Source organism: Protopterus annectens, chromosome 12.part0 (assembly GCF_019279795.1).
Source record: "Protopterus annectens isolate FY-2018-M chromosome 12.part0, PAN1.0, whole genome shotgun sequence".
Classification (NCBI taxonomy): Eukaryota; Metazoa; Chordata; order Ceratodontiformes; family Protopteridae; genus Protopterus; species Protopterus annectens.
In genome coordinates this window covers 12,763,719-12,787,015 of record NC_056746.1, presented here as the reverse complement: position 1 = coordinate 12,787,015, position 23,297 = coordinate 12,763,719, and the positions used below count along the sequence as shown (strand labels likewise).

At 37.2% G+C, this 23,297-nt stretch overlaps 1 protein-coding gene across 1 annotated transcript in view; it reads left to right on the top strand.

Annotated features, from left to right (window-relative positions):
* Window positions 1-23,297, top strand: part of ROGDI (rogdi atypical leucine zipper) — a 309,957-nt gene that overhangs the window by 20,544 nt on the left and 266,116 nt on the right. The window contains exon 2 of the mRNA XM_044089055.1: window positions 21,229-21,300. Coding sequence (XP_043944990.1) covers window positions 21,229-21,300 — 72 coding nt within the window. The remainder of the gene's footprint in view (window positions 1-21,228; window positions 21,301-23,297) is intronic.

The following is a 23,297-nucleotide window of genomic DNA, read 5'->3' as shown; positions in this document are numbered from 1 at the left end:
TTTGTCATTTAGTCATCTGGTGTGCAAAAGTGTTTACACGTAGCACAGAGACCTCTAATGTCATCAGAAACTGAACACAATCGGACAGCCTTTTTTTTTTAAAGTTTGTCCATATGTGTATTTCCAGTAAACTTACAGTAGCATAAAATTGCAGGCACTGTGGAAAGGTATTTGTAGATCATGAGTGTAGCCTTTGATTTTTCCTGTATGGCAGTAATGGTGGGGTGGAGGTTGTACAGATTTGACACCATGTTTTAATATGGTACCACCATTCAGTTGGGTGGTTGTTTTAAATTCAGTACTGTGAAGTAGAAGTTGGTGTCCTTGCTGGTGTCAAAATCCAAGTGGAAACTATGAGGATGTAAGTGATGCCTTCTGCCATGAGCTTAAAGCATGGCAACATTTAGAAGTGTTTTTGGACTGTTAAGGACAGCTGATCTGTGGTTGTGGGTCCCTTTCTGGTAAGCTTGCTGGACTTTCCAGTTGTAGAAATCTTGAGCGACTGGTCTTGTCATTAAACTTAGGCAATTGAGGATGTTGGTTGCCCGATGCTACCAACAACAATGTGCAACTTCTAAACTCTTGTGGTTCCCTGCATGAGAAGTAAGAATGTAATCCACCTTTCCTTCTGGCATATTAAGAAACATGATTATTGAGCAGTTATGAGAACTCTGGATGTGTCCTTTTTCATTTTGGTTGTGCAGATCTCTGCCTCCGCAGATTTTGTTTGAATGACGCAAGCTTCCAACCGCAGAACTGGTGCATGTGTTTTGATAATTTTGCAGAGGAGCGTCTTTTGTGTGGTAGGTGCCTGTGATACAGCTGTAAAGATTTTCTTGATGTCCAGCGGCTGAAACTAAGACTCCGTGGTCTGGGCGGAGTTGTGTAACAGGTGTTAGTTCAGTGAATACTGAATTTCAGATCTATGTAACTGGCCACAGGGATAGCTGGATTGGCAGTTGCGATTCTCCCTCTGGAACTTGAGGACTACTAGAGTAAAGATCCATATGGAAATGAAGACCGCACCTCTCTCAAATCAAGTGGGGAAACACCCAATGGTCTTCTGTTGGTCATTGTGAGGGAAAGCCAGCTTTGGGGTGGTCAGAGAGATGACCTAGCACAGTTCTCAAAGATGTCAGTAGTAACCATTTAGATGAGAAATGACATGAATTCACTGCTACCTTTGGGTTTTCACCTTTAGTATACCCAGACTAAATTTATGAAGTAGTGAGGGGAGTCCAAGTGGAGCAACACTCCAAAGTCATTGTTCATTTTTAAAGGATTATAAATGTTCAGATGAGTGATATTTGGCCAACCATATCCCTACCAAGAGTGACTCTGTGCTTCTCCTACAGCAAAAGGGTTGCCTTTACTGTGCTATTAACTGGGGAAATATGTATATAGATCTATGTATGTAATCTGTCGTTTTGTGTCTCTCTCTTTCCTTTTTGTGTTCCCACCAAATAGAAACATTAGTCTGCAGTGCAAGTTTAAATAAATCAAATCTACTCTGTAGGTGCACTCAACAGAGGTATAGCCAGGAAAAGTTTAAAATTTAAATGAACTGGCAAGCACATGCCTGTCTCAGTGGGCCATGTAATCTAAGTTGTGTGCTTGTGTATGGGGTATATTATTGATTTGTGTCCCTGGCTGCTTGTTTCTTTTGCCTAGGTACCTACTACCTTTTTGTCTGTCCTGCATGCATGCACATTCTGCTGTTTAGTGCACCTCTGCGACATCTAGTATAACCGTCTTTATGCCAGTTTTACATTTATCAGGCCTGCTCACCCCTGTGTAACAGAGCTCTGGTATAGCTTTCTCAGAGCCTTTGGCTCCACCTTTACTTTGAGTATGCAGGTTGTCTTGCTCTGTTTCCTTTCTTGGCCATTTTGGCCTCCGTTCCCCAGTGGATCCTGTGGAGAGTGCTAGCTCTGATATTTCACCTGTAACTTGGTTGAAACTGCAAATGTTGCTTGCTTGAACAGATTTGCTCAGTGACCTTTTTCTTTAATTTTAGGGATTTTGCAGAGCAAACTCTGAAAACTGAAAGTATTACAGCCATTTTGATTTTATAGTAAATTTAAGCATTTAGTAAAGTACTAGCATTTTTCTGGCAGCATTTAATATGTTCCAGAGATGTGACTGTATGAATTAGTTTAGTTTTTTTTTCTGTTTATAGTCAAAATTCAGTGCTGCATTCTTCTGCTCCTCTGTTGTGTCAACAGACCAAGCCCTTAACTCTTCCTTCAGGTAATTTTTACGGTAGTTCTTTGCTCATGTTTGGTCATGGCTGGAATAAAGCTGTATTTTGTTTACCTCACCATCCTTGCAACTTGATTTATCATGTAATAGAAATGGGGCTGACAGTGGTGTTCTTTGGTCCTGGGAAGTGTCCCCAAGGCACTTGTTTTCATTTTTCACAGAGTAAATGACTTCATTACAAAGCTCTGTCAGTTGGTGTTGAATACAGGTATACAGAAACAATGGAATTACCTCTGCTGTTCAGCTCATGTTAAATTAATTTGATTGCTTATGAATGTAAAACAAAACATTTTGTTTGCTGTCAACCTCTTTGCAGCTATATTTGTATTTGTTATATTACACTGACAACTCTGAGGTTCTGTAAAGTTGTAACTTTTGGTTGAGTTACTAGTAAATTGCCTTTAATGTGCCAGATAAGGAATGTTGCTTATAGAAATCTGTATAGATAAAATATGTAAATTTAATGGTATTATTTTTACCTGGAAGTGAGGTTGTTGTAGATTTACCCACTTCATGTCATAAGGTACTTCCAAGTTGTTACCCACAACAGAAGTGTCTGCGCGCGCGTGTGTGTGTTTAGAGGGGGCTCATGATACTTACCCAGACAACATTGCTTTACAAACAGTTTTGCTTTGTAAGGCTGTTTGGATGAGATGCTGATGTCTAACAGAGCAGTAATTCATAGCTCACCTTTTTTTGAAGGTTAGCTTCTGATGCATTTGTGGGGGGAACTTGCTGACAATCATGATTCTTGCATATTTTGCTCTAGCAGATTCACTTGTAATGTGACCGCTAGTAGTAGGCTATTCTCTGATACACTTGTGATTGAGTTTTCTGTAGAAGGCTGCCTTCTGACTTGTTTGTAGAGATAGTATTCTATTGTAACGGGACACGTGATTTATGATGTAACATTTGTCATCAGACTGATTCTTAACTTTGGCTCATTGTTAACATTAGAGCAAATGTTGAAAAAATATAGTATGGGCAATGCACAGATTAACATTTCACAGTGTACTGGAAAATGTAAACATCAGTCGTGTTATATGAAAGATAATGAAAAAAATGTTCCTAAAAGTTTTGACTATTTCATATCTATTATTCAAAAAATACTATATTTAAAGGGAGTCTATTTAAATCTTTTTTTTAAATGATAATTAACAATAAAAATAACCTTTGACAGTTGATTTTTCGAGTTTTATTGAGCCAATAGAGGCAGAGGATTTATCTGATGAAAACAGAATTTTTATATTAAAATGTATAGGTTTATCATCAAGTTTATATTGGAAATTTTTCTCTTGGAAATATATTCAGAGATGTTTTATTACACCATTCCAAACATCAAAATTTAGTAAGTCAGAAATTTCTAAATGCTGGAGATGTGGTAAAATAACCGAAGCAGATTGGATGCATACATACGTACATTTTGTGAATTGTTAAGTATTGGAAATGCATAAATTTCTTTAAGGTAATATGTACAGATAAATGTGACCTTGTAAGAGCAACACTTTTGGTAAATGCTCCAGTACCTAATTTATAAGTTGTAATCAATACTGTATGTTCTGGGGTCTCTTAGCAGTTGCTAGAAAAGTAATTACTAGAAAATGGAAATCCGATTTAATTCCGTTATTCAAAGATTTCATAGAGTTGGCCACTATGCTATGCGATAATGGAAAAAAAAAAGTTAATATGTGAAAATGGTGTTATTAAACCTTCTTGTTGGGGCAAATTGGAAATGTTAATAGTTCAGAATTGATTTGCAATATATTTAAGCTCTGTTTTTGATGCTCTGAAAAATGTTGACTCTTGTGAAAAAAAAATTTGAATCTTCCTTCATCCTTTGTCTATATTGTAAATGTAATAAAATACTAAAATTATTTGCAAAAATGATTCTTAAGGTGATAGTGGGGGTGAGATGATCCATCCTTATTAATAACACAAGATATGCTAATGTTTTATATGCTGCACCGGTAGCTCTTGCTATGTGTTGAGAATGCACAAGTTGAATTTGTATGCATCTATTTATTCATTCTGCCATAATGTCGTAAAGGGAAGGTAGGTATTGCATGATATGGAAATATAATAAAAACTACTACCCTATTTGTGGAGTCCTACTACTGGAAAAAGTTTCTTATCTGTACAAACATACTACAATGCTGTAGCGAAAGAAAGGAAAGTTATTGCATCCGTTTTTGAATCTGTGAAGCATGTAAAACGTGCATGCAAAAAGCATTTTTGAAGTTTTAGTATATTATGGTTGAAAGTATTGCAGTATTTTCTCTTTCCCACACACATTGACTTTTGTTATGCTGAATCTTTTTTGGGTGTGTGCATTGTGTATGCTGCATGTTTTGGGGTTGACACTTTTTTTTTTTTTTTAATTGTGAAATAATGTACATGGGGAGATTGCATTTTTAATAATCTCTGTTAACAAAATAAGTAGTAAGTGTTAAATCTTGCTATGGATAGACTGCATTGCTGGGCAGCTGCTAAAGAGCCACTGAGAAGTAGTGATAGCTTGTCTAATGTAATTCGACATGCCCATAATCACAGGCATTTTGGTTTGGGGAAAATAGTGGTGGTGGGGAGTCCTCTTGTACACAGCTGTTTAAAAAGTACAAGTTTATCAGTTAAAAAGCAGCACCTTCCTAAAGTTTTGTATAATATTTTTAATAAAATAGTTTAATGGGGATCTGTCATAAGTCACTTTTGGAAAGCTGAATTGCATATGGTCAAGACAATATGATCGATCTTTCTGAAAAGTGGAAAATTTAGAAAATGACCAAAATCTGTTGCACCTCCCACATCCTCTACAAATTATATATACCGACTCAGATTCCCACTACAGTGGGAAAAAAAGGGTAAATTCCCAGATCCCCACTGTACCATGGTCAAAGGAACAAGCACTTCAACTTTCTGAAAAGTCGATCTTATGACATAGACCCATTTAATGCGATGTAGTACTTGACTAAAAATGCTGTTTTTGACACCTTACTGTTGAATGCTTCAGAAAAGCTGCATGGCTTGTCTTTGATTTTATGTAATGCAATATTCCTTTGGGATGAATACTGTATTTAATTTTAATTATACAGCCTGTTATGTATGTTGCTTTAAGAGGACTAACTGGAAAAACGTGTTCTGCCATGTATAATCATGTATATTTTATAACGTATATAGTGCACAAGTTTAAATGCTAGCCGATGCAATGCACACCAGTTTTGCTTTTAGTCCATGAACTCATGGTAGTGATGCTATTACAAAAATAGCAGAGATTTTTATTTTTTTAAAACGGCTCTTCAGCTTGCCAGCTATGCATCTTTTTGTTCCGTTTACTTCATTTGCTTTTAATGGTGGACCTTGTTGTCTCGTGTGTGTAACATGACCACCTGTTTTTACAATTTTTTTTCCTAGTGTCCTGCAGAGGTTCAGCACTCTGGTCAGCTGGGACAAGCTTGCAGATTTAGTGGAAATGGTGTCAGAGTACTAGAAATGTGCCCTGACTTGGGCCACATGTACAACTGCATCAATGACCAGGATTAGTAAATTAATGGATGAAGCTCTGGTCTAGCTTTTACAGATTCTTTTGTACCTGTCGCTGTAATTCATACAATAAATGGAATGTAGTTATCCCTGTTCCCATAAGAGCCAGTCTGCATAGCTGATCTTTTCCCCCCTTGCTTGTTTGTGTACCACATGAACGTACTGTTGTCTGCAAATTCTGTGGGACCTGTGGGGACCTGTAGCCGAAGTGTGGGCAAAAATCTGTAGGTCCTGAATCGAAGCCTGTATCTCCTTTGGGTATCAGTGATGTATGTCTTCATCATTTGGCTGTTAGTGACGTCACAGCTTTAATCTTGTGTGTTAAAATAAAAAGCTGTATCACTATTTACGTAGATGGGGAACAAAGGTCTAATGGTATGTATTTGTTGTATGTGTGGGTTTTTTGTTGCTTCATCCCAACCACCACTACAACACTTTGCTGTACCTTTTGACAGTTATTTGCTGCATTTTTAACATTTTATTTACATTTTATGAGTGAATTTGGGGGGAAGAGCTCTCGTAGTAACTTCTATATCCTTCTGAAGGGTTTAGCTTGTATTCTGATCATGATTTTTAACTTGTTAGGGTGCAAATGCCACATGCCATTTGATATAGAGGCGGATCTGATAATTTGTATACTTGATAAGTATATATGGTATAATATTTTATTACATAAATGGTAGTGAAGCAAGCTGCAAGGACTGCATATGGTAGAAGTGAAGAACAAAAAGGTTATTCTATAATCTTTGTATTATAGTATTTTGCTGGATTAGAAGTGCTTATTTAATGACCTCACCCCTTCTGCCTGATGCATGTGTGGTTCCTGTAACTCTAATTACTAATGTTGAAAAGATGTTCACATTGGTGAGTGGTGGTTTTAAATTGAACTACATCTGGTGTTTTGATTAATCTGTTGCACTGTCATGCTGATTCAGAGTGTTGCAGTGAGGGAGAACAGCAGGAGTTTGCAGCACAGACATGCCTTCCTAGGAAGAAGAAAGGAAGTGATGACATCAGTGAAATAAGATATTTACTTTGCAGTTTATGCTTGAGAATCACTTTATTCAGTAAATGCACATCTTCATGTGAAAATGCTCGGACAACTGTAATGTAATATTTATTGCACACTGAGATCTTTCACTTACCCTTCTAAGGTAATGTTTCTTTAAAAAAAAAAAAAAAAAGTCCTAAGAGTCACCGAACATATTAGATGGGGAATTTGCTAAAGTTCTGTAAATGTGTGTTGTGTAAGTGCAAGTACCAGGTGAAGAGACCATTTTTTTTTATAACTCCTGTATTTTTTGTTTTGCACAACTCCCTTTGCCGAACTGGTCTTATCCAGGTTGTGTAACTTCCTGGTCTTAGGCTCTGAGAGCAGAACTGCAACAACCTTTCTTCATGTTTTATGGGGAGATGGTGCTTATTAGTTAATGTTTCCGGAACTCTGTTTGCAGGGTTGCATATCACTTTGAAATGAACAAATGGAATATCATCAGTTTGTTTACTGTAAGCTGATTCACCTGTGCAGTTCCCACCTTTGTTGCAAGCAAATTGAATGACTAACCGTGTTTGAAAACGTTCTACTTTAAGGGAACGGCTGACAATACTGATCTGGGAACAGAAACTATATTGCTTATATACCTGTTACTATATTGTATCCATGCCCTCTTGTAGCATGTTGGTTCCTTTTTGCCTAGGGAATGATTTACTTGTACCACTTTCTAGGAAGCCTTCTCTTTTCTCTTGTAATTATTTTCCTTGCCTTGACTAGAATTTGTTATGCTTCTCTTGAATTGTTCTACATGACTGCTTCATGAAACTGATGCAATTCTGAAAAATATTGAGACTTAAGTGTGAAAAATATGGCATCAGCCCTGAACTCTGTAGAAACCACATTGCTTCTCATTCAGTCTTAGTGACCCTTGCCTGAACAGCAGGGCTAACTTTGGGCCTTCCTATAATAGAAGTAAAAATCCATTTGCTAAACTGCACTTCAGAAGTAAATCACTTGTAAAAAAAATAAATGACAGAGAAATGGTCCAGTAACTTAAGGGTCTTGTCATTTTGTTGGGTATATATTTTCTGGCTATTAGTTGTAGAAGTGACCATGCTAAGCGTCAGCATTTTTGCACTTTTTTTTTATCTCCCCATAAACAAAGCTGAGGCCCTTCCAAGTAGCTTGTAATCCCAATTTTGAGGGAGACTGAAAGGAGCAGATGTAGGCCTAGAATTCAGAGCTCCTCTGTCTGATGTGATAACAAAGCCATTGTGAATAAAGTGTAGCAGTTTGGCATGCTACATTAAGCAATAGAGTGACTTGACACAGCATTCTTAAGAGTGCTTTCTTGCACCCAACAGCCAAATTGTGATGTCCGGAGATGTCTGGATTCATTGAATTCCTTGGTGAATGGTTACATTACTTGCACTACATCTCTCACTGCCACTGGACGTCTTGACAAGTGTTAAAGCCATAGAGCTACTTGGGTGCCACCGGGTGTTGGTGAAATGTCTTTGGATACTATTTTGCTCACTGGAAAACAGTGAATCAGCTTGTGCTCTGCATCTGGTGTTTTGATTGCTGTTTTTATTTGTTGCAACTGCCTTTTCTGGGCAGGTGCATAGTTTTCTGAATCCTAACCTAATCTACAGACGGCAGTTGTGTGAAGTAAAGACTTTCCACATCCCTTGCTGACTGCTTGTTGAATTACTGTTCAGACCTTTACATCCTTTCTGTGGCTTACCTTCTACCCTTGACTCTTCTAGAACTTGTACTTTCCAGCCTGGATAACTATTTCCATTAAGGTTTATCCCTCATTTAATACAGTTAATTACTAGAAAAAAAATCTTCTTCCCGTTCAGTTTCTCGAGGCATGAAAATCATTCATGTACTGAAACTGTCACAGTCCCCTTTCATGTAGTTCATGCCTTTTGCTTTGATTTTTGAAATGCATATAGGTAGACATGATGCAAAAGACCTCTTTTAGCCATGCACAGTTCAAAGCAGAATAAGGCAATTCAGAAAATTAAAGATGGAGTGCAACCCAACACCTGCAAGTGTGAAGCATCCTTTGAACACAGACATTGGAAGGCCAGTCTGCAATTCTTTATCATGCAATGTATGCTGTGAACAATTCTCAGTCCACCAATGCATAAAACATTGCATGTAGATCACATAAAAAAATGAGGCCAAAGAATCCAGCAGAGCAGCAGCTAAAGATTGTTCACTGACTTAAATTTATATAACTAAATTAGACTGTTAATAGCTGTATCCAGGATTACCCATCACTGTTCATTCCTAATGCTGATGTGGTGATTAGGTCATTTACAGTCGTATTGATTTGCTAGTAGTTAGTGGCAATCATCCAAATTTATATTTTTGGTATTTTTAAGAAAAAGGACATTACAAATGCACACAAAAATGGCTTTACTTCCCTGTACTTTATCAGCCATTGGAGATTGTGTTCATCACTCCCTATTTTGAGGAATTCCCTGTGATTAGATTTAGCCAGGTCTGAAAGTGTGGGAGTGATTAGGAAGTTAACCTTTCCTTCTGAAAGGCACTGTATGGGCTGATGCAAGTTAGCATTTCTTGTTTACAGGAAAAGTTGTCAGTCCAGTTTAACCACATTCCTAGTCTCTGGCAGAGGTTCCACTTGTCTGTCATACATACAAGTATTTCTGTACCAAGTTTGCACTGTAATTTCTTTGTGGTATAAGTTGGTGCTCAATGTTTTTATCTTTAGATAAATCGCATTATTGTGCCCTTTTAAACATGATGAAAAACTTCAGCACTGTTTAAATTCTGTAAAAGCTCTGTGTATTGAGCAAAATGCCATTATTATTATATTAACAATACCCATAAGTTAACCAGGTAGACCCACTGACCGTCGTGCTACCGGGTTGCCTTTGAAAAGGGACTGTCTGACTAAGTGACTTGTTCCTGGCCACACAGTAGGCAAATGAGGGCTGAGGAAATTTAACTCCATACCACAGGAACTGCAGCTCACAGCCATAACCCTCAGCACTGACCTGCCAGCTACTTTTGTGACTAGTATATTTTTATAGATTGTAACTTGAGACACTGAACAACAAGCTCTAAAAGCCTTTGATAGGATAAAATGGCCTGGAACTCCTTTACCTGTATCCATCAGGTCAGTACCCCCCCACACCCATTCTGAAAGACTTCCTAGCCAAAATCTGTCTGTTCTTGCGCAACTGCAGGATAAACTAGATCGCCAAGTGTGAACAAATACCTGTTCGTACCTTACATCTCCTTACTCTTCTTCCTTCAATCAGTTTCTCTCCCCTGACTCTCTTAATATGCCATAACCCAGTTATTTTCTCTCACCTCATATTGCAAGTAATGTTTATACTAAATTATCTTTTATTTCAATAAACTGGCTAAATGTCTCTAAATATTAAATCAAATCATAGTCATACAAGTTGTATGTATTTTTAACCAATGTTGTCATATGTTTCATTTGGTTTAAATAGTTAAACATTTTTTTCTGTATTTTTTGAAGATTGCAAAATCATTCTTAAAATTGTTTTGTAATGCTTTGGAGCTTTTTCCATGGTCTTGCGATGAAAATGGGCAGCTACTCAGTTGGACTTTCCTGGTAATCAGTAGTCTAATAATAAATGAACCAATTCTGCTAAAGATTCTCATGACTACCCGCCAGTTTGTCTTTCAGCTTTTCCCGGTTAGGGGTCGCCACAGCAGAACTCTGGTCTGCTAATGATTGGCAGTAGATTTTTACATGTCGAGTTGCTGGCCCTGATGCACAACCTTCAACAAAGGTGCGTCCATTCACACGTCTCCACACACAAGACGCTGTAGCTGAGAATCGAACAGGACAACGTCTTACTGTGAGGTGACAACACTACCGCAGCACCACCACTGCAGTCATGACTGCCTGCCAGTACTTTGCCTAAAATGACTGCTTAAATAGCCTGAGCATGTCCTGTATATCTAAAAGCACAATTTTGGTCAGTCTGCTTATGCGACGACTCTAACGCAAATTTATTTGATCATAAAAATAGCATAGCAATTTCTCATCCCTCCCTTACTTGCTGAGTTGTCTTGCAGATGAAGGTTTCGTATCTTGTCACCAGAAAATCCTAATTGAGATGTGTTGGCTTGGCTGCAAAGCAATTCTCTTAGTTAATATAGAGTTAACAGCATAGTTCCTTCAGTTTCACTAATTGCCAGGCAGGTTAATCTTCCTTCCCCTGTTTGTTGAATTCTTAGTCTCTCATAAACCATCTACACGTAAACTGTATTAGTAAATGCAAGAGATTTACCTTTTGGTCCTGCAAAAGGAATATTGACCCACTTTCAGCACCCATAGAAAAGATTTTAGAGTTCCTGTCTTTTTTCTTTTTGACGAAGAGCCTCTCCTTATGTTAAAATTCAACTGGCACCGATTTGAGGTTTTCATAATGGTCTTGGAGATAATTCCTTAGCTTCTCCAACTATGTAAAGCATTTTTAAGAGTAAGTCTTTTTTTTTTTTTTTGTTAAAACCCCCATTCAAAGAGCCTATCCCTCCATGGGATCTTAACCTTATGTTGCAATTCATTGTTGAGTCGCCTTTTGAACCTTCTGCCAAATAGGACCTAAAATATTTGTCTTGGAAAAACCGTATTTCTTGTAGCAATAACTTCTGCAGGGAGGATTTCTGAAATTCGAGCTTTATCTTGTAACATACTTTTTTTTTCTTTTTTCATAAAGACAGAATTGCCTTGAGGACCAATCCCTCCTTTCTTCCTAAGGTAGCGTCTGACACTAATATTAGTCAGACTTCTAATCTTCCAGTATTCTTTCCTAATTTTTCCGCTAAAGGAGAATAGTGCCAACACTTACTAGATGCTCACAGACAGTTGCGTTTTTACATGCACAGAACAAAAGATATTCAAAAATCAGACCAATTTTGTTTCCTTCTTGAGTAACACTAGAAACTAAGCTGATGTCTCATTTTTTGCTGGAACTGTGGCATCATCATTGGAGAAGGTAGGATGCTACTCGAGGCTAGATCATACCCGCTTGGGACATATTCCGAGAGCTCCATGTCAGTCTTCATATAGCACGGTGTTGTATGTCTTTGGTCATTTACACCCACATGGACTGTCCTACTGGTACTTGTAGTTTAAAGACCTAAGTGCATGCGTAATCTGGTGGATCCTGGCTCCAGATAGACAGCTGACTGTGATTTTCTTTAGCCTGGTGAGGTGACATCAGTATGTCTTACAATGGTATCCCCAATAACTAGAATGCAAGGATGTGTGGTGTTTTGCCTTATGGGCTTGGAAGCTGGGGAACTGAGTTTCAGAGTTGTGTTGAGGTTTTTGTGCAGGGCCACAGAGATGCTTTTAGTGGGACTGGGTAGATTTCAGGCGAGTACCTCGATGTATGGGTCTTTGTTCCTTAGTGTTGGCAGTGAGTCTTTGGTATAGTGCTTGACAACCTGGTTTGCATTTTTCGTGTGTGTATGTGAGAGCTTTGCCTCCAGTGACATTGTGTATCTACATCTCCTACACTGTTTCTGTCCTAAACTTAAATGGTTGTCCGTTAGCATGAGGCAGTTACTACACTGCCTCAGGATGACAATATCCACCAGGCCAGAAATGCATGACAGGGAAATGCCTATCCATTATACTAGCTCCTTAGATGGGAAGAAGTAGGGGCGAGTCACTTGAGTCGGTGAGATTTAGTATGGTATTAGATTACCTGCAGTGGTGCTGTCCATTGTGCAAATTGGTAGCTCTTTGAGCAGCTATGAACAGTGAGAAACTGTGGTGTTTCCTGTAGAAGTTTTTAAACTGAAGAGATTTGTTTATATACAAGGCATAGATAACTGCATTTGTGAGGCTTTCATACCAACATGATATTTTTATGCAGCTAAACCCTTAGGCCAATCAAACACACAATAAGCCTTCCAGCAGTAGTTCCCAACTTGGATTGATTGAATTAGCCGTCTGCTCCAACCAAAGTGCAGAAAAAACCCTCTTAATGTAAAATGAACTAGTTTTGAGCTCAAGTGCAGTAAGAAATGTTTTACTGCAAAAGGCAGAATTCCTGCAGTATCAAGAATCCTTTGGAAATAAGTTCACAAATGAAGAAGAAAGTATGCAAATGTAGGAAAACTTCTACAAACACAAAAAACTTTGCAAAACTTAGAAATATTTTGGCAAATTCAGAATTTTGGCGAACTCAGAACGACTTTTGCAGCATCAGCGGAGGTTAGGAAATGTCAGAATAGTGTTAAAACAACCTAAGAGATGTACAGTAACAGATGGCGTTTCTTTAACAAGTGTGGGCTGAAACTGTGATAAGTTAAGCCAAATAAATAAATGCAACACAGAACTGTTAAACAGCACTGAGATACAGCAGGTGCAAAAACATCAGCTTTGTAGGTCCAGATGGTTTTAGAAGCAATTCAAGGTCTTGTAGTCAGAGGTGTCCAAGCCAGGCATAGGAAAGTTCTTAATATTGTAAATCCATCTTGGCCTGTGCTATTTCCCTCTTTTCCAGCATCAGTGCCTTCTCCAGTACATCCTGTCTTTGTGTTCTATGACCAAAGTGTTTTGAGTTTTTTACTGTCAGCCCTTGCACTGAACACTGTGGGTTCGTTTCCTTGACTGTCTTTATCTTCTTACAGGCCACAGAATTAAGTTTTCTCCAGTATCAAATTTGAAAATGTAGATTTTCTGGTGCACAGCCTAACTTAACAGTATGACTTTCATAGTTATATGTTACTCTTGAGAAAAAATGTTTGACTGTACCTTTTAGATTAGCTTTCCTCCCAAGAAACAAGTATTTTAATTTTATGGCTGCAGGCGCCATCTGCAATAAATTTGAGTACAGAAAATAAAATGTCACTGGCTCCATTATTCCCAATCTGTTTGGCAAAAAAAAAAAAAAACACCCGTTTAACTTACCTTCAGAGGCTTTTCACCTTCTTGCTGTCTGCAACCAAAGTGGCATCTGCATATCTCTGGTTAATATTTCTCCTCCTAACAATGTTTATTCCAGCATTCGAATCCTGTAAGCCAGCAGTCTAGCATTCTGCATAGTATGTTCAGCATGTAACATTCTGCATAGTATGTTCAGCTTGTAACTTGTACAAGTCTGGTGACAGTATATGATCTTGTCACACTCATTTCTCTGTCTCGAACCAGTTATTTATTTGGTATTCAGTTCTAACAGTGGTAGATATCCAACTTGTGAGGGACTTTAATATCCAGAGATTCAGAAAGGATTCGGAAAGCAAATGATGTTCTGCCTACTGAATGCTGTATTTTGTTTCTTCTTTACTAAGAAGTCTCCAGAGTCCAAAAATGTAATTTTATATAAAATTTTAACTGATGCTGTGTGTAAGTATCAGATGGATCAGTAAGCCATCTGCTACTAGCCAAACTTTTTTTTTTTTTTTTTTTTTTACAGGTTTAAGAGTGACCAACTATGATTAGAATTTAAGGAAAAGACGCATTGATGTCAAAAAATGTAACTTGACATAATTCGTAAAGTGATTTGTCTTATGAATTGTATAGTATCCGTTTTAAATTGACTTGAAGTTGACACACGTCCTTTATAGATGTATTTTTGCTCCATTAGCAGCTTCATTAACTCTAACATTGTTCCCTTGTAAACCATGCAATTCCCACAGTGCTCTAATCTCTGAAAGTTAGGGCAAAATGTTTAGGATATTTCCCTAAGTTCCTAATGTACATCTTTACATAGCTGTTCAAAAAATGGTTCTCTAAGGACAAGCTGTGGATATTAAAGCAGAGCTTTTTTAGATTATTTCTGTTGACAGACAAAAATCTCAAATTGTCTGAAAAATGTAGATAATTCAAAGCATTTGTGATTTGGGTTTGCCGATTAAAAATTGATATGAAACCCTTACGTAATGAGACTTCCATGTTGATTTTCATAATTTCCTTCCGCCACCTCTGTGGTTCATTTGTTGCCAAATAGGCTTTTGTGATATTCTCCGGTGTCTTGTAGTAGATGTCTTTGCTGGTTTGTCCTTGTGCAATAGCCTGAAGTTTTAGAAAGCCCTTGAGCCTTTGGAACAAAAAAACTAATTCTGGCCTGATGCATTTTTTTTTTTTTTTTTTTTTTTTAACCTCTAAAAATTGTTGCAACATGGATGCACAATTATTAAAACAAAATTAAACAAGCCATAATAATTTGTTATTGTACAGTACGCAGTTTCATCTACTTCGGTATTACATAAATTGCTTAGTTCCTGCCTTTCCTTAAACCTCAATCCTCCTGAACATTCTGCATGTATTGTTCCCTCAAATTCCACTTATTTCCATGTAATTTACTCCTTCCACTTGTGTAAGGTTTCAACCTCCACTTTTGTTTCCTTTACAGTATTCGGCACTTAAAATATCACTGAAGGCATAGGCGCACACGCATGTAATGGAAAACTAACCATATTAACACTTTTTTTCCCCATTTAAATGTATTATACATCGGATGTTTTCTTTTTTGCAGTTGTCATCAGTCAAACATTTAAATTACTCATCTTCTGCTTTCCCTTGTATGTCCCTCATCCTCCTCATGAACATTATTCTGCATGTTTGTTCCCACAAACCCCATTTATTTCTATAATTTGCTTCTTCCCTTTTCTAAAGACCACTCTTTCAGTTCTTTATCTCTTGTTGTTTTATTTATTTTACAATATTCAGTATTTCTAATACACTTGGTTTAGACTGTGATTTCTGTCGTCTAATTGCTTTTTTGACAGTCACCAGAATTAAACTTAAGGCCTTGCTGTGTTTAGGCAATCCAGACCCTATGTCCCAGATCAAAATAATTCTTCCTTAGTTATATCCATTTGCTCCCCAAATATTTTTGACAAGAGTACTTTATATAGAATTTTCAAAATATGCCAACTCATTTCAGTCCCTTTCCAATTTACCTTCTTACTCGTCACACTACAACATTTGCAGTGTAGCTGTGGAAAAATTATTTGTCCACTTTGTGTTTAAAAATACCTATGCATACACTTCCAATCAAAAATCCTAAACCTTCCGGACTTTGTTGCATACTTTAGAGTGTTACATATGTCCTCCCATTGTTCCCTTGTAAATTCTTTCTAGTCTCCTCTTCCCAATCTTTTTTAACCTCCTCTAATCAATCCTTAGTTATCTTGCAATATTTTATATGCCCTACTAATTATCCCTTTAACAGAATCTTCCGTTCTATATTTGATTAAACTCCACCAGTGCAGGTCATTCACTTGGACTCCCATAGCTGTTTCTGTTTGCCTGTACTCCCTCACCTCCTGGTAGGGAGGGCAGTTTGATAGTCTGTAGCCCATCCCATTGTTTTACATTTGCCTCTCTAGTTTTTCCTCCCAAATACCTTGGTTCCTTTGCCACTTTCTCCAGTAATTTCCATCATCTCATGCCTATTTTCAGTACCCTTACTTGCAGTTCTTATTGGCAGAATCTCCTTTCTCTAGACTTTGTTATCGGAATACTTTCTGTAACTTTATAAATATAATATTTTGTTGTTGTCCTCCTTTAGGATCTGCATTCAGAATCCCAATTTTGCCTTATTTCTTGAGCTCTTTCTGCTTTAGCATCCCTTTCTGCTTGGAATGATACCCTTTGCTTGTATGAGCCTTAATTGTCTAGATCTGAAATATTTCTTCAAATCTGGTAATCCTAAACCACCATGTTCTGTAGAAAGGGTCAACTTATCCCACTTAATTCTGATGTCATCTTGGGGTATAAAAAAATCTATTCACATGTCCTGCTGGAATTTTCATACTTTGGGAGCCATACAGATGTCCTTGTATTGTTCCTTTTGTAACTTGCCTTTCCAGTCTCATATTTTCTAACCTGTGTTTTTAATTTGTTATCATGCAGTGTTTTATATGCTGTACCATTTATTCCTTTAACAGCAGCTTCTTTTCCAGACTCTGCTAAAAACTCTACCAGACCTGGCCTTTCACTTGGCACACTGTAGGCAAAGGGGTAGGGGAGTAAGTAATATTGATCTGTGGTACATAAAGCAGTCTCTGACCTGCAGTCCAAAAGTCTGCTAACCTCATCCCGTTGTACTACCTTACCCTTCCCAGTTATTTGCTGCACAATTCTTGATTCCTTGGCCAATTTCCCCCAGTAAATTCCAGACCACTCTTCCCTATTTTCTGTACCTCTACTGGTGGTCATCCCTATTGGTAAAATCTCAGTTTTCCATTCCCCTGTTAGCTTGTTTATTAGAATACTGTTTGCCGTTTTATGAAGTAGTATTCTGTATGGTGCTTGTTAAGGATTTGCATCCACAAACCTTAATCCTCATTTCTCAAACTTGCCTGGTTTTATCAACACCCCTTCCCTCTTTCATTAATAACCTTCTTGAATTATGTGCATGAGCCTTACTTAACTGCTTAGCTCTAAAATGTCCCCTCAAATTAGGTATTCCCAAATCGCATTGTTCTATAGGGAGAATCTGTGTATCGCTGTTTCCCTCCCAAATTATTTCATCTCTTTATTTATGGCTCACAATGATTCCTGTGATAGAATATGCTTGCTGTGTATATGAAACCTAAAGTGATTATAAACATTTGCACTGCTTGTATCGTACTTTTCCACATCCATAATGGAGCTTACATCTTTTCAGTTTTTATATCCTCTTTTGTGTAATCTCATCCCACATATCCTTAGTTGCAGTAACAAATGTTTTTTTTTAATCCTTACACCTAAATATTTTCACATCCCCATAAAAATGGGTATTGTTGAACCAATTCATGAGTGAGAAAATGGTTTACTGTTATAGCCTTTATTTACAACCATAGCGTAGTCTTTGTTTTATTTCCTGAAATACTTAAAAACTGTCTCAAAATATTCCACAACTCTGAAGAGACTTTCTGATTTATCAAGTGTAAATTTAACATTTCTTGATTGCCACAAATTTGTGTCCCCTAGTTTCTTTGCTAATGTCACTAAATATAAAGCAAATACCAAAGGGAAAGAGGGCATCCCTGCTTAGTTCCTCTATTCAAACATAGCTTGTCAGAGAGGAACCCTCCCACCTTAAGTATTTCCTTTGACCCGTCATATATCTAGGTTATTAACACAGTTGTATTGAGAAATAATTTGCTACCATTTTCCCACTCATAAAATCCTAGCTTTCTTTGAAAGTTTTCCCTGCATCAAGACCCACCAACAGCTTTGCCATTTTATTATACTTAGTTTCCCTCTGGATCATCATTGTTCTATTAATGTTGTCAACTTGTTGCATATTTCTTGTAAAACACCTAGAATCCTTTACATTACATTCAGTTAGTTCAACAGTATTTTCACTAACCAAATCATTCTGTCTTGTTCGTAGTAATTTTTATGACATAAAAAATTGTCAACTAATGTCTGTAAGCTTATCCTGATGCAGACAAAACAGTGGGCATCTGAATTATGCATATTGTGTTTCTTACTTTCCTGAACTTCTGTACTGTATAATATTAAGTTGATAATGTTCAGGTCCCCAGCATCTGTTTTGTGAATTAGCCAATCATGAATTCCATCTCACTATTGAGTTAGTAAGGGTGTTAAAGATTTTGAGTTCAAGTTCAAAAGCTGTCTTCTCAAAAGAATGTAAACAAGGAAGTGGATTGTTAATTTGATTAGTGATTTCAAAATGGTGGTGGCGGTGGCACATGCCATTTATATAACTCAAGCAGTAGGCCTAGTAGGAGGGGACATTTGATTACACCCTGTGTTGTATGGAATGAGAGGGCAGTAGTACATGCAGTAGGTGGAGCCTGAGCCTGTGGAGGTGAAATGGGAAGGCCAGAACTGTTTGGCTGAAGGCGATGGTGCAAGAGGTGATAAATTGTCTGGACCCTTAGTTGAATCAAAGTTTGTAGGATGGAGTTAAAAGGCTCCTTAGAAGAAAGTGTTATGCAACAGGTGGTTAAATGTAGTAAATGGTGGAGGACTGCAAGTTTCCATTTTCCTACAGTGCGACTGTCAGCAAGTCATTTAACCAGACAGTACTTCTGTGCCCTTAGTGGATTTACTTGATTAATAAATGAATAAAATAAAACTAATAAGTAACATATTGTGAGTATGCACCAGCTAGGCTGGAGAAGGTTAGTCCATGAATAATGGATGTAGCCCAGGCAGGATTTGTTTACTGTCTGAATACATAGAAGAGCTGTAACAGATCTTATGGGCCTACGTTTAGATTTTGTGACTAGTAGAGAGTAGCCTTGTCAAAGCTGTAATGTGTTTTTTGACCTTCTGAAAGCTTATACTGTGGAGTGTGACATTTGTTTTACACTCTGAACCAGCAGGGACTTTTTGCTAAGAGTTGAAGGCATTGTGTGGTGATGCCATATAACAGATTGTGGCCATGAAAGTTTGTCTGCATTTAATATGGGCAAATAAACTTGGAGAAGGGTCCAATGCAAGAATACATTGTATTCTTTACAGGGTGATCGAGAAAGTGGTGCAGGGACTTCAGGATTATTCGAGGGGGAAGGAGTGACCAGGCATAGCACCAGGAACCTGTTCACACAAAGCTAGTGGTATAACAGTGTTAGTTGACCTCTTGCAGTTTGGTTAAGTTTCAGACCTAACCTTCCACCACTGGAAAACCAATGATTTATTGTGATGGGTGGGCAGATTATGGCATGGATCTTTCTTGATATCAAGGAGGGAGCACATGTCTGGAAATTGGGGTTTTCCTCACCTTGGAAGAGATCAGGATCAAGACTTAAGACCTTCTGGCATGGGTGAAGGGTTTGATGGCAAACCAGAGTTAATATATTCGAGGAAACAACTGAGGTGATTCAGCTTGCTTAAAACCCTGATGTTGCACCCCTTTTGCACCATAAAGGGGCACTTCTACAGAAAAAAATGAAGTTGCAGATTTCTGAGACTTGTAACAAATTTACCCTCTGGGTACAGGGTGCACATCGGGAAATGGACTACAGGCAATGAATAAAATAAGGGATGCCAGATATAAGAATGCAGTAATAGTTAAGCAGACATGGAAGTTGAGAGGACAGGATAATGGCTTAGTGGGGTGAGTTTAATGGGAAGAAGGGGAAGTTTGGGTGTGGCAAGATATGTGAAACTGGGCAGGGATGTAAAGCTGCAGAGAAAGGAATCCCTAAAGCTGGGAGGTGTCCATTGTTTGAAGAACAGAAGGAATCCTAAAGGTATGACCAAAAGGGCCATGTCTGCACATATCTGATACGTGGAGATGACACCACTAAGTTTTGAAGTTTGAGCTTTGAAGTTGTGCAAGAAAAATTGTGAGAAAGGTGCTTTTACATTATGAAGCTCTGTTTCTGGAGGATGCTAACTTTGACTCTCTCTCTTTTTGAAGAAATTTATTTTGCTTGACCCCCCCCCCCCTCCACCAACTTGCAGATTCTTGTTTGAGCTCCTAAAGAAGGAAAGATTGAGCTACTGACATACTTTATATCTGGCATCCCTTATTTTATTCATTCAATAAATACATACTGCCCAGGTTACTGCTTAAATATGTTTAGGTCTTCTCTTGTTCTTTTCACTAATATTTCACCCTTGCATCTTTTCCCACCTACAGAATCTGGTGTTGATGGCTGGCATGGGTAGTGGGTCAGTTTAGAACCATTTATCTGTGTTTTGTTTTTTCTTTTCTTAACTAACTTTACTTTTGATTGTTTGTAGATGTCATTTTTATGAAGTGACATTCCAGAAAATGGGCTATATGTAACAGTAGTGAATTTGTTCTTTTAAACTTGCCTATGGCCTTTACTAATTGAGTATTGTGATGTCCTACAGGTAATGTTCCCATTTTGCACAACTCTGCCATGTGTGTCCCTTTTTTGCTTGTTTGCTAACATTTTCAGCACTGACTCGGAATGTAACAGTAAGTCTTTCATGTAAGTATTATGTTCAGAAGCATTGCTGATGTCCAGGAAGGCATCTTTCTTTGCCCACCTGTTTGAAGAACTCTGCTGTATCTTCATCAGTCTGTGTCTTTTCTCAAGATGCAGCATTAAGCTTTCTGTCAAGGTTATCATGACTCACTCTGCGATTGGTTGCAGACTTACTGCATAAAACATTTAGTCTCCAGGTATTAATAGTTGTATTTAGGTGATCATGACCACTACCCATCTCTAGTCGAAGTGACCACTACCCATCTCTAGTCGAAGTGCAGTGGGTTTTTTGTAATGCATTTAGTAGCTCTGGGTGCAAACAGTGCTCCTCTGCCTTGTAGCACTTTACATTTTAAGACCTTCTGAATTCAGCAGTGTTCATTCCAATTTTTTTTTGAAGTGCTGCAAAATGCCTAACCTGGCATTTACTGCAACCTTATTGTAACTTACTGTGAACTTGGCTGCCCATCATATTTAAATATGTAATCTGTATAACTGTCATTTTATATCTGTGCATGTTTCTTCCATTTTAGGATGAGGAGTTCAAATGGCTCTTGAGAGAAGAAGCACATTCTGTCTTGAAACAACTGCAGGACATCCTCAAGGCAAGTGTTTTTTTTTCCTACTCTTGAACTTTGAATCCATCATTCAGATATTAAGTAAAAAAAATTATGTTTTGTAAATGCTAATCTTTGCAGAACATTGGTAACAATCTCCTAGAAAATGTAAATTCGCTTTTCTTGGAAAGGCAATTGCATTTATCTGTGTGCATGATGTAAAGGAGGGTGTGGCATGGCAGAAAAGTTTCATTCTTGGCTGATCACAAAACATGTTTCAGAATTGATCAACAAATGGTAGGAGAGTCCAAGGCAGTGTGTGGAAACCATTTTTTTTTTTCACGGATTATGGACAAAGCATGGAATATAGAATTTGGTTAATATGAAAGTCTTCTTGATGATGTTTTGGACAAACATTAAATCTGTACGTCATATTTAATGAAGTCATTCTAAATCTTGAGTAAGAAATATTTTTTTATTAAATTAGACCTAGGCCATATTACATTTGTATACATGACACTAAATCATAGTGACGCAATCTCAGTTGCAAACATTACACATTCCAAACTGTGCAACACAACTGTAGCTGCAAGCATTATACATCACTTTTAAAACATCGTTGTGGTTAGTCACCCATTACATAGCTCATTCAGATCCTGCCTTCTTTTAAACCTCATTCCTCCTCTGAATGTATTGATCCCACAGTTCATTTTTTCTGTAATTTGCTCCTACCTTTTTCTAAAGATCTCTGTTCATTTTAACTCTATTACTGTCTTCAGTACTTCTAGTAAAGTTACAAAAAAAAAATATATATATATATATATATATATATATATATATATATATATATATATATATATATATATAAAATATTGAATCGGAAAAACAAAACCTTAAAACAAACCAAAAATCTGAGCCAATATAAAAACAGGTTCCACTTTAATTCTTCTCATCAAACAATGGTACATCAAACAGTAAGCACTTTAATCATCCTTTACTTCTTCAGACTGCATAATGTACTTAAAACTACAAAACATTTTATATCATTTGAACAAGTCATGTGATCTGTCGACACAGGATTCAACTTTTTTCCTTTTTAAAACGGCAGTAAACTCGCTTTTGTCTGTCATTTAGCCCTGGTGGATGGCATGCATTCAGTTTGACCTGCCATTGATACTCTTTCCATCCCAGTTCTGATTCAGACTCAAATTTCTCCTCCTAATTAGATACTTCATCTAATATACAAAATTTAAAATCCACTTTTACATCCATTTTCTTTATAATGTTTTCCCATTGCATTTTTTCATCCTTCATACTGACAGCGTATTTATGCTCCTACACCTTTTTATACAACTCTCTTGTAGTACGCCCTACATAAAAGGCTTGACATGATTGACAAATAATTAGATATACAATAAACCTAGATTTGCAAGTATATTTTCCTTTAAAATGTATCAACAATGTTCCTATTTTAATTTATTTGACCCCTGTTAATAAATAGTCACACTTTACAATTGATGCATTTAAACATTCCAGGGTTATTGCACACTAGCTGCTTGTTTAATTTACTCTGAAAAATATTCTTAAAACCTTTCCCTCTTTTTTTGCACAAACTGGCTCTTCCCCCTACTTTTTTGCCAATTTCTGCATTATATTTTAAAAATTTCCAGTTATTTTTTAAATGATTTGTAACTTGCATGGTAGTTTTATAATCTGCCTTTGTACTTTTCTTCTTTGTCACATGTATATCTACATCTTCTTTTGTCCATAACTGTATTATAAATTTGTACAACATCTTTAGGATATCCTCTATTCACAAATTTGTTACATAAAGTTTTACATTCTTTTTGGGACATTCCTTCATCAGTTAAATAGACCCTTTTTAGTTGGCCTTTTACTATATTAATTTTTGTGTTTTTAGGGTGCATGCTGTCATAGTGCAAGTATGAATTTTTTTCTTAAAAATGGAGGTTAGCAACTTATCTTTTTTTATAGATAGTCAAATCCCAAAAAATTGATAGTCTGCACATTATTCACAGATGTAA